Here is a 22654-nt window from a genome sequence, read left to right on the forward strand (position 1 = left end):
GCGGACCCGCCTCTCTCCTATGAGTAAATCTATTGCACAAAATACACACAACGGTCGTCAGGTCGCTGACGTGCAACAGTCGTCGGTCGCACGACACATGCACAAAACTTTCTCTACAATGTGCGAAACTGAAAAGGAAGCCAAATGTCCTATTTTGGATCTCATCAACCAACGACGAAAAGCTAGCTTAGTCACAAGGTTGATGAAAACAAGGGTGCAATGTCAACACGACCCAAACACAAAATTAAAGTGAACAAAATTTGAAGGCTTGATGAAGAACGACAACTCACGTTATGTGCCAACACAACTCGATCGGAGAGAGGGAGAATCGCACGTACGCCACGGCAAAGTACGTTGCGCAAGAATAATGTGTCAAAGTTTTGTAGAAATACAGCCATTGAGCTAATCCAGCGTCATACATGTATAAGTCAAGCAATATGACTAGTTACAGACAACTGACCATTTCATATCCCACCGAGCTCTTTAAATACTGGTTACAAGCATGACGGGGTGGGAACTATTATGACTACTCGGATGGCTACCAAACTCATAACACATTCCAAGATTAGACTTAAATCAAGCCGGTCCGTGACAAAAAGAAACATGTCCAATTGCAGAGCAAAACAAAGACAACAGCTCCAACATCTCGTGCTAGATATAGGAATGGTACCCAGTCTACTGACGGTGCTGCCAGCGAGACCAGCCCCTCGGGATTTCCGCCACGGATTAGGCCTGACGGCGTCATTTCGGAAGCTGTGTCTTCAATCCGGATCTGAATCAGAGACACTTATTCAGAAACGTTTCGACTTTTGGTTCTAAAAGGAAGCAAACCTTATATTCAAGTCTGACGACACACTAAACATGGTTAAACCAATGCGCTGAAGGCATCAAATACAGTAAGACATGCACTGCACGGCTAAAAACAAAACAAAGCTAAGTAAACAAAGGCAAACTTTGAAAACAACAAACGCATGTATACTCAAATTTTTACTCTCGTGAAGACGATGCTTTCTTCTACTGTACTAGTGGGTCTTTCTAGTTTCTTGTTAAAATCTCAAATGGTGCCCATTTTGCAAGATACTTCAATTTGAGACCAACAATCACACATTAACTAAAACCGTCTCCTTTTAGAGCAGTCAGTTTCTTGAAATCCCTGTAAATTCATTTCCCTTATGGGAACTTTTTCAACCTACTGCTTTGGCTCTCCAAGAGTCCCCATAAGGCACAAGATTTGAGTATACTTCGACGCACACACCAAAACGGTTTTTATTTTGCCTACACTTGGGGACCTCCTATTGTTCCTGTTTTGTTCATACTTCACCTTGTTTAAAAATCCTCCCATAGGCCCTATGTTTTGTACACAACCGACAATCAAGGACCCTCAGTGAATCAGGGACCCTATTGTTCTCTATTGTTTAGGTCCCCAACTAAATGCAAAACCAAACTCTTTTTTTATTTGTCGACAGCTGGAGATTGGAGTTACGAGCGCTTGTCGACTAGAACAATCTGTCATTGCGAAGCTGTGGACTCGTGTACACCGCTGTGTCGACGAGAACAAAGGCTGTGTCCACACGAGTGACAATTGTGTCGTCAGTATAGGAAAAATGGGGGTTTCAAGCCTTCCACGCTTTCCTCCACAACAGTTGGGGAGTATGGCGCCTTTTCATACTATGGTTTCATGAATGAAATACATGGGCAAACTTCGGCACAAACAGTATTATCAAGGTCAAACTACGATGTCAGTGGTTGTAAAAACAGACAGCCAGTAATAGTTGTCAAGAATTCACCGTGAAAACAAGTTTCAAAGTGACGGGTACCTCCAAACTGTTGTGGAATCGTCCATCCACGTCGTCCAAACACCGGTCACGTGGACCAGGGGGATGGGCATGGCGGGCTGGCGTTTCCCAGTCTGGGTGGAGTTGCTGGGAAATTTCACGGTGGCGTAGTGGTTGATGGCGGGCACCGCGGAGGCCTGCAGCTCAGCTAGTCGCCGCAGGAGCCGGCCGACCACGCGCGGATTGCTGGCCGCCACGTCGACACGCTCGATGGGGTCCCTGCGCACGTTGAACAGCCTGATGCACGTTTGGAGGCTGGCGTCCTCAACGAACTTCCAGACATCATCGCCGGACTCTGGTGGCGGTGTCCATATTGAAGCACCTAGGCAAAAACGAGTTATCTTGAAAACGTCTTAAAATAGTGTGACTACACCACAAATTTTGTTTCCTTTCAAAAACTTTGAACTGCAACTACACTTGCAAAACGTGTTAGGCCCGTTCTGTGTCAGTTTCTGGGACACTCTGCAAATTACTCATAACAGACACAGGCCTATGCTTTCTATGGAAGGGGATCCTTAGGCTTCAATCGAATTTCCGGTCTTAATTTTACCTGCATCGCCAGTGACAAGCTTCCAGTTGCCAACTCTGATCGCAGCTCTGATTGTTGCATTAAAGGGCAGCGAGTCTAGTCTTCCCCACACCCGTTCGTCTGTATTCGTCCATTTGGCAGGCTTGTGTAAGGGATCGATATTGTGAAGGAGTTCTTTGCGCGGTGACGGCTTACCCTGGCTGTAAATATCAAAAATTGTGAGGTAGGCTTCACTCACATCATCAGTCACTTCAATGTGGCAAACACAACACAACACAACACAACACACCAACAAGCCAAACTAAACCAAATCAAACTAAAACAGCTGAGCAGAAGAAACTTCATTCCAAGCTATCCCATCCTCTTCGCTAGAATCCAGAAACAAATCAACAGCCGTGGTAAAGCGATCTTAATTTGACAAAGCTATGACAAACAGTTATGATGGTTCATTTACCTTATCGATCGCCATAGATTCACCCCATCCAACGGCATAACATACGTCATTCGGCTTCCTGCCAAGCCTCTCACAAGAGTCGGGAACCAGTCGCTAACGTGATACAGTTCTCTATTCACCGTGCCACGTACTGATTTGGGTAGGATCGGACCAGCCACGAAAGCTACGCCGCGTACACCCCCCTCCCAGAGGGAGGACTTTTCTCCACGCAGCGGCCAGTTGATGCCGCCAGCACGAGGTCGACCTCCGTTATCTTTTAGGACGATACAGATAAAAAGATACTCTTTGCATAATACCAGCTTTAAATACATAACTACCTCGAAAGTCATGTAATTTTCCAGTTTTCTAAAGAGCAGTGTTAAACAGTCTTAGCTTTCACGAACAAAGATTTAGGGTCAATGACGAAAGATTGGTTGTTAAACACAACCATGGTACAACCATTTTTTATAATCGAATATGCATTGAATCTTGATTGATGCTTTTTTAAGAATGAAAAAAGGAAAGTCAATTGTTTAAAGAAAAATATTCCATTTTGCCCCCTTGGAAAACAGGACCTGACTATGCCACTGGTTGTTTGGGTTTTGTGCTAAGCGACTGTCACAGTGAATGTACCCAACAATTATCACTGTGCTTACTGCCATTAGCGGAGGCAACTGATGACTGCAAATAATGACCAGTGATTGATGTATACCCTGTGCTGTCCGTGTTCTTACCACAAGCACCAACTGCACGTTCCATAAGTTAACAGCAGAGCTCGTGTCAACTGTAAATAAAATGGCAGCCCCGTATCATTGTTCCTGCAGACTTGGTGAGTTCGTTCCGTCATGTACTCGTTCACAAACACAACAGCGATAGGAATACCATATGGGCCAATTTGTTCACACGAATCCGAATCTCGGTCAGTACCCTGTCGTCGGTTGACTGACACCAGAACCCGCCTAGTGGATAGTGCGTTAGGACTACTAAACGGGATTTCAATCCCGCGTAAAACAACTTCAGGCCCAATGATCACTGGAGTACTGAGTCTGTACAGTAGCGAATGGGTGCGTGTGCAGGGCTGTGCCTTGTTTCATCGTTGCATCGAAAAGAAAAACAAAATTAATGCATTTGCCTTTCCAAAATACACTTTCAAAGAAACAAAACTGTCATCAGAAAACAGTGAAATGGGGGAATGGGGACGATGCGGTGATGATGGCTTAATAGGGAACCGACAAATATGACATCACGTGTGACCAGGATATTTATCTCAGTTACTCAGTTATCGTTGTGTCTCCCCGCGCTGAAAAAAAAACATACATACGCATGCCGTTGTGCATGAAAGAAAGTGGATATGGTGGAAGGAAGCTCAGGGTATCGCGGCTAGAGATTAGGCGCAAGATGGGGTCAGGTGGACAGAGATAATGGAAGCCTCATGCCCCACTCGCCCAGATTGATGAGAATTATAGAGTTACCCAGACTCTTCAAGCACTCACCGGTGGAGAAGATGAGAAGGGTGTTTTCCCACAGGCCGTGGACTTGCAGGGCCCTTGTGATGTTCTGCACGCCCTCGTCGACGACACTCAACATGGCGGCGTACTTCTGCCGCTTGGTGTCAGCTATCCTCTGTGAGTGCTCCGGCAGGTAGTCATGGGGCACCTGGAGGGGCGTGTGCTGGCTCTGATAGGACACGTACAGGAACAGCGGAGGCTTCGAGAAGAACGAACAAATAGGCCTAAGAGACAATCTGCCGACAGTCCGATATCAGTCCGAGCTTTTCAGTTGGAAAGTTGCAAATGATCCCTTACGTCCCACTAATCTTAGTTTTCCGGCCATGAATTACCATCAAATATAGGACTGGTTTTGCAAATCGCTTCTACAGAAGGGGGAAAAGCCCAACCTTTGACGAGCCTGTGTGGTACCCAATGACCTCCTCCGCTCGTTCCGTGTATAGCGTTGTGGAGTATTTCTGGATTTTTGGCTTCACAGGTGTCTCGTTGAAGTACAGAGCACTGCCGGCCCGCTTCTTGTAGTTGAAATGGTTACTCTGTCCCAGGACAACCCCTTTCAGATGGTTCAAAGCAACAAAAGCATGTTGTGAATGAAGGTAAATAGGAAAGAAAGCTGTGAGGGATACACACCGCACGTCATGAAATTATGCTTGGGCCGGGACGAGAAAAAAGGAGAAATTACACGTAACACCGGTGTTTCATTTGTCCCTTGAGTGCCAGACTAGTTGTAGGACTGACGCATTCGATTCTAACACTTAATACACCTGTAGACCCATTTTGCTTATTTAGATGAGCTCTTCGGAGTTTGCTCTCCAAGTAATGGTTATCTTGACATCATTCTAAATTCTAAATTCACGAGACCCCTAAATCCTGTCTAAATCTGTGGAATGACATTTTTTAAAAGTTACAGTTAGGAAACTTGTTTTTGGAAACGCACAGCTTTAATGTCAGTTTCCCGCTTCCAAAGTTCCGTCAGACTTTGTTATGCCTGGGCTGTCACTCGTTTAACACCATCCGTGCTTCTCTCACGCTCATGATTGACACCTCAATACAATTCAAGCAATGCAGTGCATGCCCGGCCCCTGCGTGTAACCTTTTCGATTGAGGCTGAATGTGTCCAGCACGTGCAGAGCTGTTGAGCAGGGGATTTAGCCGCTCGGTTCAGGGGCAGTTCACGATAATTTATAATCAAGCATAACCAGCTCTTTAAAAGTACACAACACATAGGTCAACCAACAGTTTACGATGAGTCAGTTTTCTGTTTTCAGAAAACATTGGGTTTTCTTGGATATAAATCGTGTGGAAGCTCCCACACAGAATGTTGGGACATTCTGTGTGTGACCTTCCACACGATTTATATCAAAGAAACGTGTACATTTAGAATGCGGTAAGTATATAAACGTCATTTGGTTCAGCAGTTCCCTCCCACAATATCGTTTTGCACCTTTCTTGCTCAAAAGTCTGTCGGGTTGGCAAAGAAGTTCTTTCCTGGCCTTACACCTCTGGGGCCCGGGTTCGATTCCCAGCTCCGTCCACATGTGGATTCGGTTTTCCGTCCCTACCTGATTCCGTGGGTTTTACCCAAAAATTTCTTCTGTGGGGTATTCCTCCCACATCTAAACCTGAAACTGCTTCTCATTGTCTCCACTCCGTAGAGAATATTTGTGCCCACAGTATGTCTCTTAGAAACTCCAATAATTACTGGATCCTTCATTACAAAACCAACCGATATGGTAATAGTGCAATACCGTTTCTGTCAAAGCTTCTTAATCAAATTAACCAACGAGTTTTTTTGGACTCTAGTGCAGTTTTGTGTTTTCCTTTTTGTTTTCCATTTTTATTTGTAATTTTGTAGGAATGTAAGAACCATGTAAGTCAGCTTAATGCTGCGAATTGGTTTAATAAAATATGAATATGAATATATGTGGGTCGTTTGGCAGCAGCCGGAGACGCCCTTGTGCGCCATTGACTGGACCACGTTTAATGTCTTCATATGTAGGCCTACAGCGCAGATGAACATACATGTAGGCCTATGGAATGTTTGCTTTTATAAATGACAATTAACGAGAATATTATTCATCATCAAAGTCTTGTGTTACACCTTACGTAATGATGTATGGCCTACAGACCCCGCAGTTCACACTTTCTGTGGCTGCTCCCACGAGTCTTTGCGGTCCGCCTTTTTTTATTCTTTTTGAAGGGGTCCTAATGGGGTTTATCATGTCACAGGCCTTCGTTCTAGTCCAGCCAGTGATATATCCATTTCAGATACGGTCTAGTACGACTTCGAGCACTGAGGGGTGCATCGCAAGATCTCTTAAACTCACTCTTGGCGCGCAATCTTTCCCGATCCACACAATTTCCCTAGATATTTCCCTTCGACCAAAAACTTTGCGCGCACAATAACGAAGAGTCGTCATGTAGGCTAGTCCCCACATTCGCAATGCAATGCACTCTTCCTTTTTCCCCCCAAATGATCCTTCGCCTCCCTAGTGGGTAGGCGGTTGTGGATAAGCACGCTAATCACAGAGGAGCAGCCCAGGTGGTTTCCGCATTGTCGTCGTGTGGATTAGCACGTCAGAGTCAGACGATGGGTGCAGACGAGAGGTCGCGTGGCAGTCACGGTGGAAGCATAAACTGTCCTGGTGACTTAGTTTCAACATTAACTGTCTGTATAGACCACTCTTATTTTGCCTACAACTTGTATGGAGGGGGGCCAAAGTTTGCAGATATCACCTTTTGGTTGGTTTTCGATTTTATATCAAATTCATTCGAAATTGACATTTTGTCCCATTAAAGTTAGATAAGGTCCTGAAGTATTTTGTACTAGCTGTATAATCTTGTAATCTGATAACATAGTGGGATTTTGAACACTTTGTGAATTATTCTTTTAGTATTGCTTTTGTCTTTTGTACTGACGGCGTTCCATAGTTTTCACAGCCACTGGTAGGAAAAACACGACTGTGACGTCAAAAGAGCAGTCTTTTGCTGCAAGCTTTAAAGGAACAACTGAAAGTGATTTCATAAGAAAAGAAAAATCCTAAAATACACATCACCGTTTCCCTTTAATTACCGGTGTTTTTATCGATTTTTAGGGGTGTATTCGAGGCCCGTTTGAGTTGTATGCTAATGCTAAATTGTCGATGAGTTAACTTGTGCGTGATCTCGTACACAAGCTCCGTTTTACAACTGCATGCGTTGAACACGTTAGAAGCTTGTGTCATGACTGTTTAGTTTCTTGTTGTTATTTTTTGTATTTTGTCTTGCTGTGACCAATTCTTTTTGCTTTGTATGATTCTTTGATGATAAATCATGACAGCCAACTCCACTTTACTTAAGACTATTTCTGCAGAAAACACCTATTGTGGAGTAGATTCACATCACACAAAATAACGGTACCTTAGTGAGTCAAACACGTCAGACATTGTACATGCATGTACTGGTAAAAATACACTTTTCCAACCAATTTTTTTGAATCGTAAAGAAGGGCATATCCAGAACAATTTTTGGGGGGGAGGGGGCACCTTGTAACCGTTTATAGCCTTTCTGAGGGTGAGGCTACATTTGGGACATTTCACAGGCTCTTTGAACAAGGGAAATTAATCAGACCAAGAATTTCCATCTCACTCTCATTATTTCTCCATTAAATGTAAGCTAATCTTTGGGAAGGGGCCGGAGGATGGACCTAGCTCCCCCCTCCCCATCAATCACCAAACGGTGTCCAATTATTTAGAATCAGCATTAACAGTCCTTGGCACGTGCACAAAACATCTTTAAATGCCAACCTCTTCTGCATGGCAGTTATGGGGCTGAAAGATGGGACTTTTCATCCGGCTTCAAATGAACTGGTTTGAACCAGAATTAACCGACACTGATTTAAAGGGTATCTGCAGTCAATATGTATTAAATGCAAACCTTTCCAATGCACAGTGTATTTTAAACTTTATTTTCGACTTTTGTTTTACTGATTCAAAGGGCCTTTTACTGCTTGTTTGGTTTCTATGCTCATGAGTATTTTCCACATTCATGAGCAGACTTGTGATGTCATCTCAGGAAGCAAGCCTCACTGTTACATTGGTTTGTACCAAAAATAGTCCTGCATTTTTGTCGATTTTGCTTGGCTGTGTTTTCTCTTCATTATGTGCATAGCAAAACGCAGGCATCAATCCCTTTCTCAGAAATGTTTTCATTAAGTATACTCTCAGTTCGCAATTTTTGACAGCGAAACCTTTGCTCTTAATTTCCCTTAACTTATCTTCCCTGGATAACATCACAGCAACAGCGCCTTCAGATGTAGTTGAAAGCATGAGTAGTTTCTGGTATTTTCAAACGTGCAGGTCTGACGCACAAGTCATAATAGCTTAGCGGGTTATATATACAGGTCTGAAATGTTCAATGCAGGCCAAATCTCTGGTATATTAAGCATTCTGGAGAGTCTGTAAAACAATATGATGGAAACCACTAACAGGACAGTCAGCTTCTATTTCAGAGAAAATGGTGGCCCTCCAATTGGCTGTATTTTACAGACTTATAGGTATCAATACTCAAACCAGCGACTTGTTTTAAACAGGGGTTTTCACCTCAGTCGCAATGGGATTTCGTCGAGCACAATTCGTTACCCCCTCAAAAAAATTCTGTAGGATGAGGAAATGAGCTTTAATTTTTGAAGAGTGTATATTGATCACTTTACCGATCTTTAGGGTCACTGACATCCCTTTTCACTTGATCATTTGAGGTTTGAGAAAGGCCCACGGGTAATTATTTTAATTGGGGGAGACATTTATTCCCTGAGTTTTGAGGAGTGACGGTGGTTGAACTTTTATTAAATTTTCAACAGCGGTTAGAGTATAAACAGATCAAAGGCATGCGCAGTAGGCGAAGATAAATACACTGCTTGTCATGTATTTTCTTTTGAAAAGTTCTCTGCTTTGTATTTGGAAATGGATATATATTATGGATCTTCTGGATTTAAATATGACAGTTGAACTTGCTGATTGACTTCTGTTTTCAAAGTACATGTATTTCTTCTAACTAAACGTATTATCATATTGAATTCAATATGCTGTATATATTTGTACAATAATTATGTCAATGTTATTTATCAAAAGATCTATATACATTTAATCATGTACATATGATACTGACACAATGCCATATTGTGAAAAGTAGAGCAATCAACACTTTTAACATCATCTCCAGTTTCAGTAACCAAGAATCATTGAAGTTTGACTTTATCTGTTTTGGGAACACGAATTTGACTTTATCTGTTTCGGAAATATATTGGATGTAGACCAGAGAATGTAACCATATGTGTACGCACCTAAGTAGGAATCGAAGCCCCTTTTTGTCGGCAAGCACTCTTGACGGCAGAACCCCAGATGCCACTTGCCTACGCCATGGGTGGAGTAGCCGGCCGCCTTCAGAGCTTGCGCCAGGGTGAACTCGTGAGGGGGCAGGCAGTGGGGCGACGTCTGCACGAGGTTGTCGTGCTGCATGCCCGTGTGGATCTGGCGCAATGGGTTCGGGAAACTGGAATTTATATATTTACTTCGTACAAGCATGGAGGTAGAAAACAACACAAGGAAGGGAAATTGATTTTCGTGTAGTTGGCGATGACTTTAAGTGTATGCAATTTTGGAAGGTGCCGCGTAGCCAATATGAGAACTGAAACAAGAAAAATCCACTGCACAGTAACGGACTGGTGTTAGATTGTAGGAGTGTTGAAGCATTAGTCTACACATTTCAACAATCACAGCTTTTGAAATGGAAAGAAGAAACTTCAGTTTGGCTACAAAACTTGCAGGAATTCAAATTTGACAGGGAAATGTTTAGCATTTTTGTACTTGAAAAATAATTTTCGTCCGACCGTAGACGAAGTATGAAGTTTACTAGTGTTCATAATGTACACAGTACAGGTTTTTCTGTGGGTCTTCACTTCTTGCGTTCTGCCTCTACCAATCAGACTCGAGTTTTCTAGTACAATCCTACATTTTATTTGTCCCTCGCCCAATCTTGGGTTTTGCTAGAAATAACTACCTCTACCTCTACCTTTAAATCTCTACACATAAATATGCTATCAATGTCCTTGATCCTAAATTGTTTCCAAGTCCCTGTAGAATTGATGAAGGTTCATTTTGTTTCAGAATCCATTCCTAACTTCTTTTGAAGGATGGCCAAGTAAACGTGTTCGTGCTAGAACTACCTCAGATGTCTGCTGTATTCATGTTAAAAGGTTTATCTCTTTTTTTCCCAAACTGAATTCGGCTTCATTTTATACTTACACAAGGATTTAAATGGCCATAATGTATGCGTAGCTCAATACAACTTGGCCCAGTTTTCATGTGATTCCTCGGGGACCTACCTGATACCTGCCCGTCATTAGCTGGCTTCGTGTAGGGGTGCAGCTGGGCTGCACGTAGTAGTTCTCAAGCCGGACCCCCTCCAGTGCCAGCCGGTCGATGTTAGGGGTTCGCAGCAGGGCCCCGCCCTCACCGTGGTAACCCACATCGTTGAAGCCTAAATCATCCACTAGGATGAAGACGATATTGGGCGGGTTCTTTTTTTCCTTTCTCTGCCCGGCGTCAGGTCGGGGCTTCCTCTTCATAGCTGGCCAACCGACCATCTCGGCGACCGCAAAACCCTGGCACAGAAGTAGGACCCATATTGAAAGCAGCAGAACGGTGCTGCTGTACACGCAGACCATGGCTGAACATGAAGGCAGCGCGCGCCCTGGACCCAATCTGCGATGAAGCGTTCTGCTGTCCCAGTCTCTCTCCGGCCTGCCTTTCGTTTGACGCCGTGCTCGATCGGGTGCGTGTACATGCCTCATTTCCAGCACTGCATGCCACTAACCCCCCACTGACTTGATACGCCGGTTGACGGAAAACACCGTCCACCAAGCGCGGCTTGTAATAACGAGCCGAGGGGCCGCATGTAGGGTTCGTGACAACAGATTGCCATGACCCTGCCTGCTGGAATGTGTGATATGAGAATCGGCTGCCACGATTGCCATTACACAAACCTCAACGCGGACGTAATGTATTAGCTACTAGTCTTAAACAGGCAAGAAAGTGTTCTATGGTTACAATTTATTCAGTTAAAACAGTCGATTTCCTATCGGTCTGGGTAGTTTGTTCCTTATACTGTTAACGTACATCCGTCTTGCACATGTATGCACTGCATAAAAGCAAAAAAACATATGAAATATAAAGCATAGATTTTTAATTAAGAGATATAGAAGGGTTGGCGGGAATGTGCATTGGCCTTTTCCTATTACAAGAGGGCGCTCTTATACATAAATGGTCTTCAAAAAATGCCCTGAGGTACCAACAAGAAACACATAATAACACCGAATTCTGCAATGAACACTGTTGCTCTTAGAGAACGCCAAAACATGACGGTTTGCACAAAGTCGCATCCCTGAACTCTGAAACCCAACCCAAATGAAGGTGGCCCATTCCCGAATAAAATGGTAAGCAGTTTATAAAGTACTAAAACAACCATGGCGATTACAACAAGTTTCCCCTTGTACAAAACGAAGCACGCTTTTCACACAATGCACAATGATGCCAATTCTGTCAAAACTTTTGAATCACAAAATAGAGAAATGGGCAAAGTCTTTGGTATAGTATATGTGTCTGTACTTCTGTAGACCCCGCTCATTGCGTCCTTTGCATAATACAAGTACAAGTAATATACAAGTAGATCTTTATATGTAATCACAAGAATTCTTTTGACTTTATAAGTCCATGTACAGCAATATTTCAAGTTCGAAATGTTTCCCTTCTGTCTTATTTGTTTGAAGAAATTCGACCCGGGCCTTGCCAGCAATTAAAACAAAAACGGCTTTTCATAACCGAACAGTTCAAAATCCAGCTTGTAAATGTTATAAAGTCGTTGAAAGTTGCTTCTACTCATATTGCCAAAATATTGCTCCACCAACTTGTCACCTTTCTTTTCGTCATGACTGGGGTAGCGATGTGCAGATGAGGGAAAACTGAGTTGTTTCAGTTCCAAGTAGTTGAGAAGAAATCTCGAATCTGACTCCACCGTCTCGAGCTTTGCGACGACGTCGTAGTTGACGCGACACGGCAGGCAGAGCTTGTACATCTCCCGCCAGTGCGGGTCGAATCTGCTGAGCTCGGTAGGGTCGGTCAGATATTGGATCCACTCGCCCCACGTCACGTGGATCGTGTTAGGGTCGAAATCCTCACCCCCCGCTCCCTTGCGGTACTTGCGGACGATGTACACGGCGATATCGGTAAACTTTGGATCCTGCCCTTCTCGCGTGGCCTCGCCAGAGATTTTGTCCCGGTAGGCCGAGATCAGGCGGGCAAAGGGGTGGCGCACGTGCAGGAACTTGGTGTAAAGGCTATGGCTCCGTAACCTGTCCAATAAGTGCGTGTGAGCCAGTAACTCGAAGTCGTTTTGCCAATGGGCGTCGTAGGCTGAGATATTCGCGACGTTGGACCGGACTCCTTCCAGGACCATAAAGGCTCGCTTCCAGTTGGTGCTTCCGGTCTGCAGAGAAGATTTCAAGTCGAATGTTTATTTTGTGGATTTAGAATACTTGGCGCGACCACATGGCCTTATTTCAAGATGTTAGTGGTTGGGAAGTCCCCCAAATCTCCCCTTCCCCGCCCACTTTGTGTGTGGGTGGGGGGGTGGTCTGTTGAATCATTCCCTGGGGAAGGGGGGAGCATGTGCCCCCATCCTGTTGGACTTTCAGAGAAGGTACTCCATCGATTTGTGCAAACTTTGATTGATTATAATGTGTGGACTATTTGAAAAGGGTACGATTTGAGCTTTCCAGTCTTTCGTTACGGTATAAAAAGGAATCTACCTTGGTATTACGAAGTAGAATTTTTCTGAATCTTCGATTCATGATTGTCACTTATACACTTCCATCGCACTACGTTGCATGTAATGCGGTAGCTGGCTTAGAGGCCAAAACAATCGAGTCGCGGTGGGTTCGTACGTGCACGCATGACACCACTGAGGCCATAATAGGCAAGTTCGATCAAAGACCATAGTTAACCATAGTTAACTCTGATCGGTAGGTAGGTAGGTTAGGAAAGTCTACTCAACTATTTGCGACCAGCCTATCCAGGGTGGTCGCATCGTTGGTTGCCACAAACCGTTTTAATTGCACAGTGCAGAGGGGACCAGAAAATACAGGAAACAGTATGGTAACCAACCATTTTCCTTTTATTTTTGCTATTTTGCCCTTCCTGAGGTCACTTCTCCCCTTTGGTCAAATGACCCGACAACGTTTGACTAGGGTCGTTCGCACTTCAACTTCACTACACATGCGCTAGTTACACGTCATGAACAAACCGCTACTTAACTATTGGTCCATAGATCAAACTTAAAGTTGCCCGGATGTCCGGATGAATTGCTTGAGGCCAAGACAATTATGCACGAGCATGAAGTCTGGTAGTGGCCTCCACCAGTTCCCACAAAGTTCTGCGCAATTTCAAGCGACGGCCCAGTTAGAAAGCGGCTTGAGTTTCACGTACCTTGGGTAAGGAGCAATAAAGTATTTTGGTCTTTTCCAGGATGAATACTTGGCTGGCATGTCGCACCTCTTGCGCGGCAAGGGGATGTTGCCGGCAGATGTCTCTCAGACGCTTTTGTCGCCGGAGCTGGACAAGCGCTTGTTCCCGCATGAAGTGACTGTCCGGTTCACTGCTCTGTCCCGAGTTCATCTAAGGACACACAGAAAAACACTGAAACCGTTAATGACGAGGATTTATTCAACCATGACGTAACTACATGTACATTGCACGGACTCTGAAGTAACAAGAAGTGGAATGGTATTGGTAAACTAGGCTTTTTTTGCAGCAAACGCCGACATTTGAAAGCCGGAGATTTAATCTGCAATATTATTGCAGATGCCGAGTTATAGTCTAGGCGGAGTGTCAATATCGCATCGAAGTGAGCGCTTTTACCTCCAGCCGCGGGAGTCGGATAGGGCGTGCGCAGAACTTTGAAATGATGTCGGTATTACAATATGTAGTTCTATTGGCAATCCGCTTTTCGAAACCTTGCTTTCATATATTATTTACATTCGCGTAGGCTACAGCTGCCAAAATTGTAAACAGTTATTGCCTGGGGGTTTCAGCCCAAATGTCACAAGCTCTAACGTATGGTGGCGATAACGAAAAGGTATTTTTAATTACGTCATTAAGTGAGACAGATGACAACCACCTCTTTGAAGCACTAGTAATGAGCAATATAATAATAAACCTCCAATACGTCATCCTATCTTCCTCCATCGATTATTGCTAAAATGTTGGGAAGGGGGAGGGAAAAATGTACAGCCCTGGTAAAGTGCAAAATAACTGGGACAGCAAAGCTGCCATAGCGTGCGTCCGGCTGCTAGATTCATGACAAAACTAAATATAAGTTTCGGTAACATTTTCTTTGATTTCCAACCTACCTTAGTCAATGACTGCCGCCGGCGCACACTTCCAGCAAAATTCTGATCAGCGCAGACGTTGTTGCTTCTTTCATGGACGGACTGTAGGCGTAGGGACATTGCTGGTTTCCCTGGCAAGTCTGGAAGAAAAATAAGAATCTGGGATAGACTTTTAAAAGCGCATAAATGCAATCAAAAGATGTCCAATGGACAATAAAATAAACAAATTTAACATTGAAAACATACCAAAAACTTGTTTGCTCGACTTGTTTGCCAAGCTTCCATGCACTCCCGCTCCGGAAAGCGTTGCTTTTTGGGATTTCAAATGCGGTAAGATAACTGTAGTGCAGTGCTAGCTTGGTTTTCAATTGTACATGATCTTGTTTGAACAAAACGGTTAATTCCGACAAAAAGGAGTGACAAGTGTAAAGGCCGCAGATTGACCTTTTTTCATTATCCCTCCTTTTGGGTCCTTTTAATTAATTTAAATTCTGTTATTTCTGGCAGTGGCGTACATTTGTGCTGGACATTGGGGGGGGGGGGCGCTAGGGAAAGGTGCGTGTGTGGGGGGGGACTGGCAAGGCCATGGAAATGTGAAAAAAGTGTGGGGGGGGAGGAGATATCATCATGTCGATATTCGTGGTTTATCTGTAATAAGTGTTCCATTCATGCAGAATCTTACATCAGAATGGCATATTTCAGCCTTTTTAAAATTAGTGTTTTCCCTTTTTAAGCGATATTAATCGCATTTCAGTCTAAAAATTCTTCACAATCTGTACATTAACACTGGGTGCACAATCCCCGGATTCCTGTACATGTAGATAAGGAGCAAGGCACAGAGATTTTCGGGATTTCTTCGACTAACCTTTTGGCCTGTGGCCTTAGGCAGAGTTTGAAGGCATTTAGGCCTACACGCTTTGGGGAAGACTGAGGGCAACCGATAAAGTACAAATTCGTCTTCCAACAAGAAGATTCTTCTTCGGTGCGGGGTGACTGGAAGAATTTCACGAAATAGATTTTTGGAATTCACTTAATAGGCCTAATGTGGATTCCGCCCCGTTAGACTCGTTTGTACCACGCTTGACTTTCTGACACTTGACATGCACGTAGAGATAATTTTTATCGTTACAAATGTGACGTTCCAATTCAGACATATGGTTTTGTTGATCAGTGCTGACATTTCAAGTTCAAGGCTACAAGCGCACCAGCCCGCGTGCATGGAACACAGTACTGGAAGCACTATCCTAAACATTTTTGCTGTCCTTCCGGTGCTGCACAAGCAGGATTTGTTCTATTCAAAAAATGGTGCCGAAATAATTGGTACTTGATAACTGTCAAATGTATGTATACACCACCAGGGAATGAGTGGCCTCCAAAATCCAGAAGTTGCAACCGCTGCCTGGAAGTTGCTGCAGCTGTAGTCCTACACGACCAAACCAAGGGGGGGGGAGATCAAAATCTAGGGGATATCGATCCATGATCGAGCCAACTTTGCCAAAAAAGAACGTGTGTCATTACTCAGTCTATCTGGTCGATACCATGAACGCACTGGTACAAGAGAAAACAATACCCTGTGACAGGCACACCTTCCATGAGTGTTTACCGAGAAGGTTACTGACTCTTCACTCAGCTATCGTTGTTGTCGAAGTTGTTACGCATGACTCGTGCAGCCTTTTATGTATCCCGGAAAGGCTATTTCTAGAGGTGAGCCTATTGTTACCCCACATTGAACAAGCTTAAATAGTTCGTTTCGGCTTCATGCAAAGTATTACGTAACTATCTCATTGTGTGTCTCAGTTACATAGAGAAAGCATTTTACAGGCAGTGGGCTTTTACCATTTTCGAAAGTACAGATCCCAACGGGATTCATGACCAATTTAAACTCCCAAATACCTCACATTTTTGACCTGTGTACATGCTGGAGTCATGACAACATTCAAATCTTTTACGGCCTTAAAGGCAGAACGGTTGTTTGTTTCACACGGATCTTGATCTCGATCTTTGGGTCCAAGGCTGGTTTGCTTTGCTCCGTCCGTCAAGCGGGTACTGGTGTTCTTTGACCCACGTTGGATCACTGATCGCGATCTGGATCTGCGCGAAACCAAACCGTGCCCGTTGTCGTATCGGGATCAATGCGGAAATACTTCTGCCCATACCAATCACACCCTGTAAATTGAATATCGTTACTGACATCAATCAGTTCATCTTCAGACCTATAAATGGCGTCACCAACTAAAATAATAATTATAAATGTAAGATTGACACTTTGAATAACATAACTGACAAAAAGAATAAATAAAATCGGCCTGAATACACTCTGTGGTGGTACTCCAATAGTTACTTCTTCAGGTTGGGGAGACTTCACCCTTACAACGATAAAACTGCTTGTTTCCTATTTTAGTCCATGAGCTAAGACCCCAAAATCAGACGTGGGTTTCCTCTTGGTGGGCATTACTCAATAAAGGTTTCATCAATAAACCTAGTTCTGCAGGTGTCGGGCATCGATCCTAGCTAGCTACAAATGATGTGGAAATCATCGTTAATAACTTATGATCTGAAATATGCAGCGGAATATTTGGGTACCATGGCATTGTTATGTTTATAGACCAATAAAAAAATAAATAGATACTTACAGTACGAAATGACAAATGTTGTCAGGCATAATGTTACCAGACCTAAGCAAACAACCAAACGATGACTTAGAAGACTTTGCAGACATTGCACTACCTGAAACAAAACATATTATAAACGAAACTGATTTCGTCCAGCCTTTTAAGAGGCTCCTTTTTAAAGGATATGCAGAGTTCTATAATATCCAGAGATATTCCTACCCCTTCAAATCTTGACAGAACAGAAGGCACTTGACAGGAAAAAGAGGCACTTTCATGTTTATTTTTACTTCACAATTAAGCAGTTTTGGGCCATGAAAACGCAAAATTTTTCGCAATTCGACTAAGTTGAATTTTTTGTAATATTTCCAAAGAATGTCGGTTCCAACTGTTCAAGACTCGAGTGAAATCCTCAGAACACTAAAGACTAAGGATAAACTGTAAAAACAAAAAAAGTACTTGTCAATTCCATATACACATTCTAGACAATTGTTACGTAACACATCCCCTGAAGTCTGTAAAGAATTCCTGAGATTCCGATCAAACAGCGACTAACACAAAGGCGGGAGGGGGGGTTCTCTCTGTCCCATAGTTTGCTTCATATGCGAATACAAACACGGTTCTCCATTTATCTGTCTATCTTTGTTTTAAACCAAAAGAATATTTTTTTTTAAAGGAAGCTAACAGTAGATTGGAACTTTTCACGGGTAATGTAAAAACAGGTGATTAACAACTTACTCAGAAAACGCGTCTAAGATCCGGTGAATGGTTACAAGAAACAGACAAGATAACTCAAAGTTTGGAGCGTCAAAAGTGGACAACCTCATTTTTTCATTTTCTGTTAGTAGATGTTCGGGATTTTGGACTTTGCCTAAAGCATTTTCAAAATACGCAATTTTCTGCTAGGAGAAATTTGGATTTTACTTTAACAACTCTCGTGGCGCGTCAAAAGTGGACAACTAAACACTTCAAACTCCCACTGGCAAATTTTATTTGATGCTTCCAAAGAGAATAACCCCATTTTCTCATTTTCGTAGAGTTTTTTTTAGACATTTGGGTATTTTGAAGTTGTACCACCCCTTTTCAATAAAACCCAAATTTCTGCTAGCAGAAATTTGGATTTTACTTTGCCGACGGTGGGGTGGTCCAAAAGTGGACAAGTTAAAAGCTGGAAAGACACTTTTCTCCCTACGTTGAAATAGAACGGTCTTGGGAAGATGGGCATCACCCGACTCTGGAAAAAATAAGGTGGAGAAAATTGGCGGTCCTTTGTACACGTACTGTACATGTAGTAGGACTGCAAACGTGCGGAGCCGTCTGTTGACGGGTATCTGGCGTCATTTCCCTTGCTGCATGTGATTGGCCTTTTTCATGCAACTTGTATTTCAATTTAGCCGATTTTGTGAAAAAGATCGGACCTTCTTCACGTCAAGGATGTGAATTTTATGGGATTTCTCGGAGGGGAGTATTATTCTATAGGAAATTATTGAAAATAATATATACGTCGAAGACTGACAAAAATTATGAATTGATTATAGTGGAAGTTACTCGGAGTGGCAAAACTGAACAACCAATTTTTTGATATTCAGATATCCTATATTAAGATTTGTTATACAATCCACCGTCCATGCATTTCACAGTACATGTATCTAATGACTGCTCTGGGCCGTCCATTGCAAGTTTGTGTTTTCATTGCGTTAATATCTCTTCACATTGTCACTTCAAATCATTTGTTTTCATATTAATGACCCAGGCCTCCACTATAAATGACCACATGTATTGATGACTTGAACAAAAGTTTGAATAATAAATATCAAATTATGATGTTATATCAGTGACCGCCTGGTGTGCTGGCTGAAAGATTTATTTTCTTCGTAGCTATCCTTTTTTTGTTATTGGAATTACTAGCTGAATACGTGTTTTAGAATTATTTTGTGGGATGTCATATTTATTTCAGCAAATTCAAGTTTTTGAAACTCTTGATTCACCAGATTAGCTTCTTCTCTTAAGATGACTTTTTCGACCACAACCTGTTTTCGTTCCAAAACAAATTCAATTATTCTACTGGAATGGACACAATGGGTTATTGAATTCTAGCTATAGCATCGTTTAGGGGACATATCACCATGCGCTCATTTATTTCAAATAGAAATTCCCGACGGCAAGCCACCACCGTCGTTCGAATTACACCGTGTGCTGGGAAGTCGGAAGTTTGCAGTACCATGAAGGACTGTCAGGCTTTGGACTGCCCCTTTCCTATTTGCAAGTTTCTCAGTAGGAATCGCCCACATTTTTTCCCGAGCTGTGAAGCCATCCGTCGACGCCTCAGATGCACAACCACTGACTCTCTGCAGTTAATGTTGGCTGCCAATCTTCCCGAGACCGTTCAATTCTGAGCGTAGGGAGCACAGCGGTCGTTTCGTTTTCAACCTGTCCACTTTTGGACCACCCTGCCGTCGGCAAAGTAAATTCCAGATTTCTGCAAGCAGAAAATTGGGTTTTATGAAAAGGGGTGGCGCAACTTCAAAAAACCCAAACATCTACTCGCAGAAAATGAGAAAATGGGCTTGTCCTATTTGGGAGCATCAGATGAAATTTGCAGTGAAAATTTGAAGTTTTTAGTTGCCCCCTTTTGACGCGCTACGAAGACTTCTTTAAGTAAATTCCCAATTTTTGCAAGCAGAAAAGTGAGTTTTTAAAATTGCTATACGCAAATTCCCCAAACACGAAAATCTACTAGCAAAAAATAAGAAAATGGGGTTGTCCACTTTTGATGCGCCAACGAAGAGTTGTTTAAGTAAAATCCGAATTTCTCCTAGCGGGAGATTGCGTTTTTTGAAAATGCTTTATACAAAGCCCAAAATCCCGAAAATCTACTGGCAGAAAATGAAAAAATTAGGTTGTCCACTTTTGACGCTCCATATCAAAGAGCAAAGAGGAAGTAAATGGTTCATTGGTTGTGTCACTCCGAAATTTTTCCAGTTTCTTTACAATGGTTGTATTTTATATGTTTTCACTCACCTTCGACACATTCTCCGGTTGATGTGCCATTTTCTCCATTTGGCTTGAATGGGTATCGAAAGGCAGGTAGTACAGGTCTCATTGCACGAGACATTAAACTGAAGCGACAACACACTTCCGTCTCCAGACCAAATGAACCCAGTTTTTGATAAATATAACCCTGTAGAGGACTGCTTTCCCTGGAAAGGGGAAATGCAAAGTGATAATGACGTATGGATCTCTTTTCCGATCGAAACCAAACCGCACGAATTCGCTCAGGCCCAAAACTTGGATTCCCAGAGACCGTACACGAGAGGTGAGAAAACATTTGCAATACAAGGTTTCACGAACCTATCAAAAACCCCATTACGCACTTGGATACTGTAAATGCACAAACGGCTCTCATGTTTTCATCAAGAGCGCTTTCCTCCTCTCACTATGAAAACAGTCAACAATGCACTGTGGACGTCCGGAATGGGATTTTCCTACAAAAATTGAAATCGAATGCGACTTTGGCAGCGATTATCCAAAATCACACAAGAGCCAGAAACCACATCCAGGATTATGTTGTTAGAGTCTAACTCACGATGTGATTTCTGGCTCCTATGTGATTTTGGTGGTGTGGGTGAGACATCAGATAGTCCTTTTCAAAATCCAGGCGAGTCGCCATTCCATTTTTGTTGGGAAATCAGATTCAGGCCGTTTATAATGTGAACGTGTAAGTCATGTGACTTTAAAGAATATCAATTAATGTCTACTGGCTCTACAAGGGCAGTGACTCTACAGAGATGAACGGAGTTGAGTGGCATACATGTACGTATATTTACCAGTGTTGAAGTCGAGACCGGTTAGTCCAATATCGAAAACGAGACCGGTCTCGAGACCTACACCACTGATATTTACAGCAACACCCGTGTTTGGACGAAAACAATCATGTGCATGACGCAGTGTGAGGTAATAATTCCGGGTCGTTTGTGGATGGAGGGCCGTATTCGTTGCAGGCGCGTGTAACCATGGAGAAATTTCTCCATGGTGTAACACACATTAGGCAGTTTTTCTTACCTGGCGACCATAAGTATAACCATGGCCGTCCTCCAAATTGTGTTAATACATACATAACTCAACAGGTTATGTTGTGCATTTCTCTCTTGACTGTCGTCAGGGTTTGCAGCTTAAATAAAATCTAGTTTTCTTCCAGATATTCTTACCTAGCTCTTCAAACAATGGATGCCTCAAATGAAATACGTTATCCATATAAGCATCAGTCACTTGGTGAGGTTGCGATGTTAATTTCGTGTTACGGAGGAAAATTCTTCTTTTTCGCAGCTCGGTACGGCATAGATACAGCAAGGAATGGTTACAGCCCCTGTCTCAACGCCCGGTAGGTACGTGCGCGAGCCTTCAAATCGTGGTCCGTAACGTTGTTGCTTCTGCTAGACAACGCAGCTTGGCCATAATGCAGTCAACTGTACATGTACATGTACACGTAAGTTCTAATCACACGCAGGAGGCGTGGTTAGGCCTCTATATTTGCCTCGTGTGAACGTGGCAACATAGACGTCCGATGCGATTTTGACCCCCAACAAAGAGCCGTAATGGTTGCTTATGCATAATGTATTATCTGTAAACATGACTACAGCATGTGCTCGACGGTCGCGCACTGACCAATGGAATCGAATTTTTGCGAGGTTGAGTGTGTTGTCAATACAGCATGAGTTTCGGTGGCTTAGCACAAAACAATCACGGCATTGGTTTACGGGCTGGTGTCCGATGGAACATATTCACACTTGTGCGTACAGAGTAGGCCTGACTCGCAACACATGCACAATAGGCATGTACGTATTGACCCGTTTCACCCACCAGACTGGAAGAAACAATACCACCATGTGCGGGCCACCGTGGCAACGGTCGTAGCATGTATTCCCACAGTCAGCTTGAGCGCTTGAAACCAAGTGTAAGCGCACTTGCAAAAGCCGCATGCTTGACTAGTTTAGAATCACAACACAACGCGGTCCCACACGATTGCAACATCACAAGAAAAAGGTATATACAACGTACACAGTGGTAATCAGCATCCAGGCAAGACCGTCGTAAACGGTTGTAGGCCTTACCCTTGCATGCGAGGTAGGTATGAATAGGAGGCTACAGCGGCACCACTGGCAGTGTTTGGCCGAGTTGTTAATTACAGAGGGAATTGCAGCATGAGTTGTCTCAATTGTTGCAAGCAATACTGTGGATTATTTGGGAACTTCAGGTTTTAGAGCCAAAATGGTTGTTCAATATGTGCACGGTATGTTATTGTGTGCTATTATTGTCAGTA

General features: G+C 43.2%; 2 protein-coding genes across 4 annotated transcripts; both read right to left on the bottom strand.

The window, feature by feature from the left end:
* Window positions 1-600: 600 nt before the first annotated feature.
* Window positions 601-11270, bottom strand: LOC110989283 (arylsulfatase B-like). Its single transcript, XM_022253557.2, has 7 exons — window positions 10667-11270; window positions 9626-9812; window positions 4695-4858; window positions 4291-4504; window positions 2819-3071; window positions 2386-2564; window positions 601-2157 (listed from the first exon to the last, which is right to left on the bottom strand). Exons 1-7 carry the CDS (start codon window positions 11132-11134, stop codon window positions 1802-1804), a joined length of 1821 nt encoding a protein of 606 aa, XP_022109249.2. The 5' UTR covers window positions 11135-11270; the 3' UTR covers window positions 601-1801.
* A 106-nt stretch (window positions 11271-11376) lies between these two features.
* On the bottom strand, window positions 11377-22533 carry LOC110989286 (carbohydrate sulfotransferase 9-like). 3 transcript variants are annotated; one of them, XM_087147179.1, is made up of 6 exons: window positions 22393-22533; window positions 20356-20534; window positions 17359-17452; window positions 14747-14865; window positions 13824-14012; window positions 11377-12825 (listed from the first exon to the last, which is right to left on the bottom strand). In XM_087147179.1, the coding sequence occupies exons 2-6, from the start codon at window positions 20392-20394 to the stop codon at window positions 12136-12138; spliced, it is 1131 nt and encodes a 376-aa protein (XP_087003305.1). In that variant the 5' UTR covers window positions 20395-20534; window positions 22393-22533; the 3' UTR covers window positions 11377-12135. The 3 variants fall into 3 exon arrangements, with proteins under 3 accessions (XP_087003305.1, XP_087003304.1, XP_022109259.1); XM_087147178.1 differs by lacking the exon at window positions 22393-22533 and adding an exon at window positions 21543-22261; XM_022253567.2 differs by lacking the exons at window positions 17359-17452; window positions 20356-20534; window positions 22393-22533 and adding an exon at window positions 16244-17338.
* Between the last annotated feature and the right edge of the window lie 121 nt (window positions 22534-22654).

Source organism: Acanthaster planci, linkage group LG16, assembly GCF_054643075.1.
Source record: "Acanthaster planci isolate LZ-2023a linkage group LG16, COTS_SCS, whole genome shotgun sequence".
Lineage (NCBI taxonomy): Eukaryota > Metazoa > Echinodermata > Asteroidea > Valvatida > Acanthasteridae > Acanthaster > Acanthaster planci.

Bases quoted from the DNA above. Each gene is read 5' to 3' on its own strand.
- LOC110989283 (XM_022253557.2), bottom strand. From the start codon at position 11,134: ATGAGGCATGTACACGCACCCGATCGAGCACGGCGTCAAACGAAAGGC. The intron at 9,813-10,666 runs GTAGGTCCCCGA...CCATTGCGCCAG, and splicing joins TAATGACGGGCAGGTATCAG to ATCCACACGGGCATGCAGCA. The intron at 4,505-4,694 runs GTTGGGCTTTTC...TTCTTCTCGAAG, and splicing joins ACCACACAGGCTCGTCAAAG to CCTCCGCTGTTCCTGTACGT.
- LOC110989286 (XM_087147179.1), bottom strand. From the start codon at position 20,394: ATGGAGAAAATGGCACATCAACCGGAGAATGTGTCGAAG. The intron at 14,866-17,358 runs GTAAGTATCTAT...TTTTTCTTCCAG, and splicing joins AACATTTGTCATTTCGTACT to ACTTGCCAGGGAAACCAGCA. The intron at 12,826-13,823 runs GTACGTGAAACT...TCTTCTCTGCAG, and splicing joins TTTATTGCTCCTTACCCAAG to ACCGGAAGCACCAACTGGAA.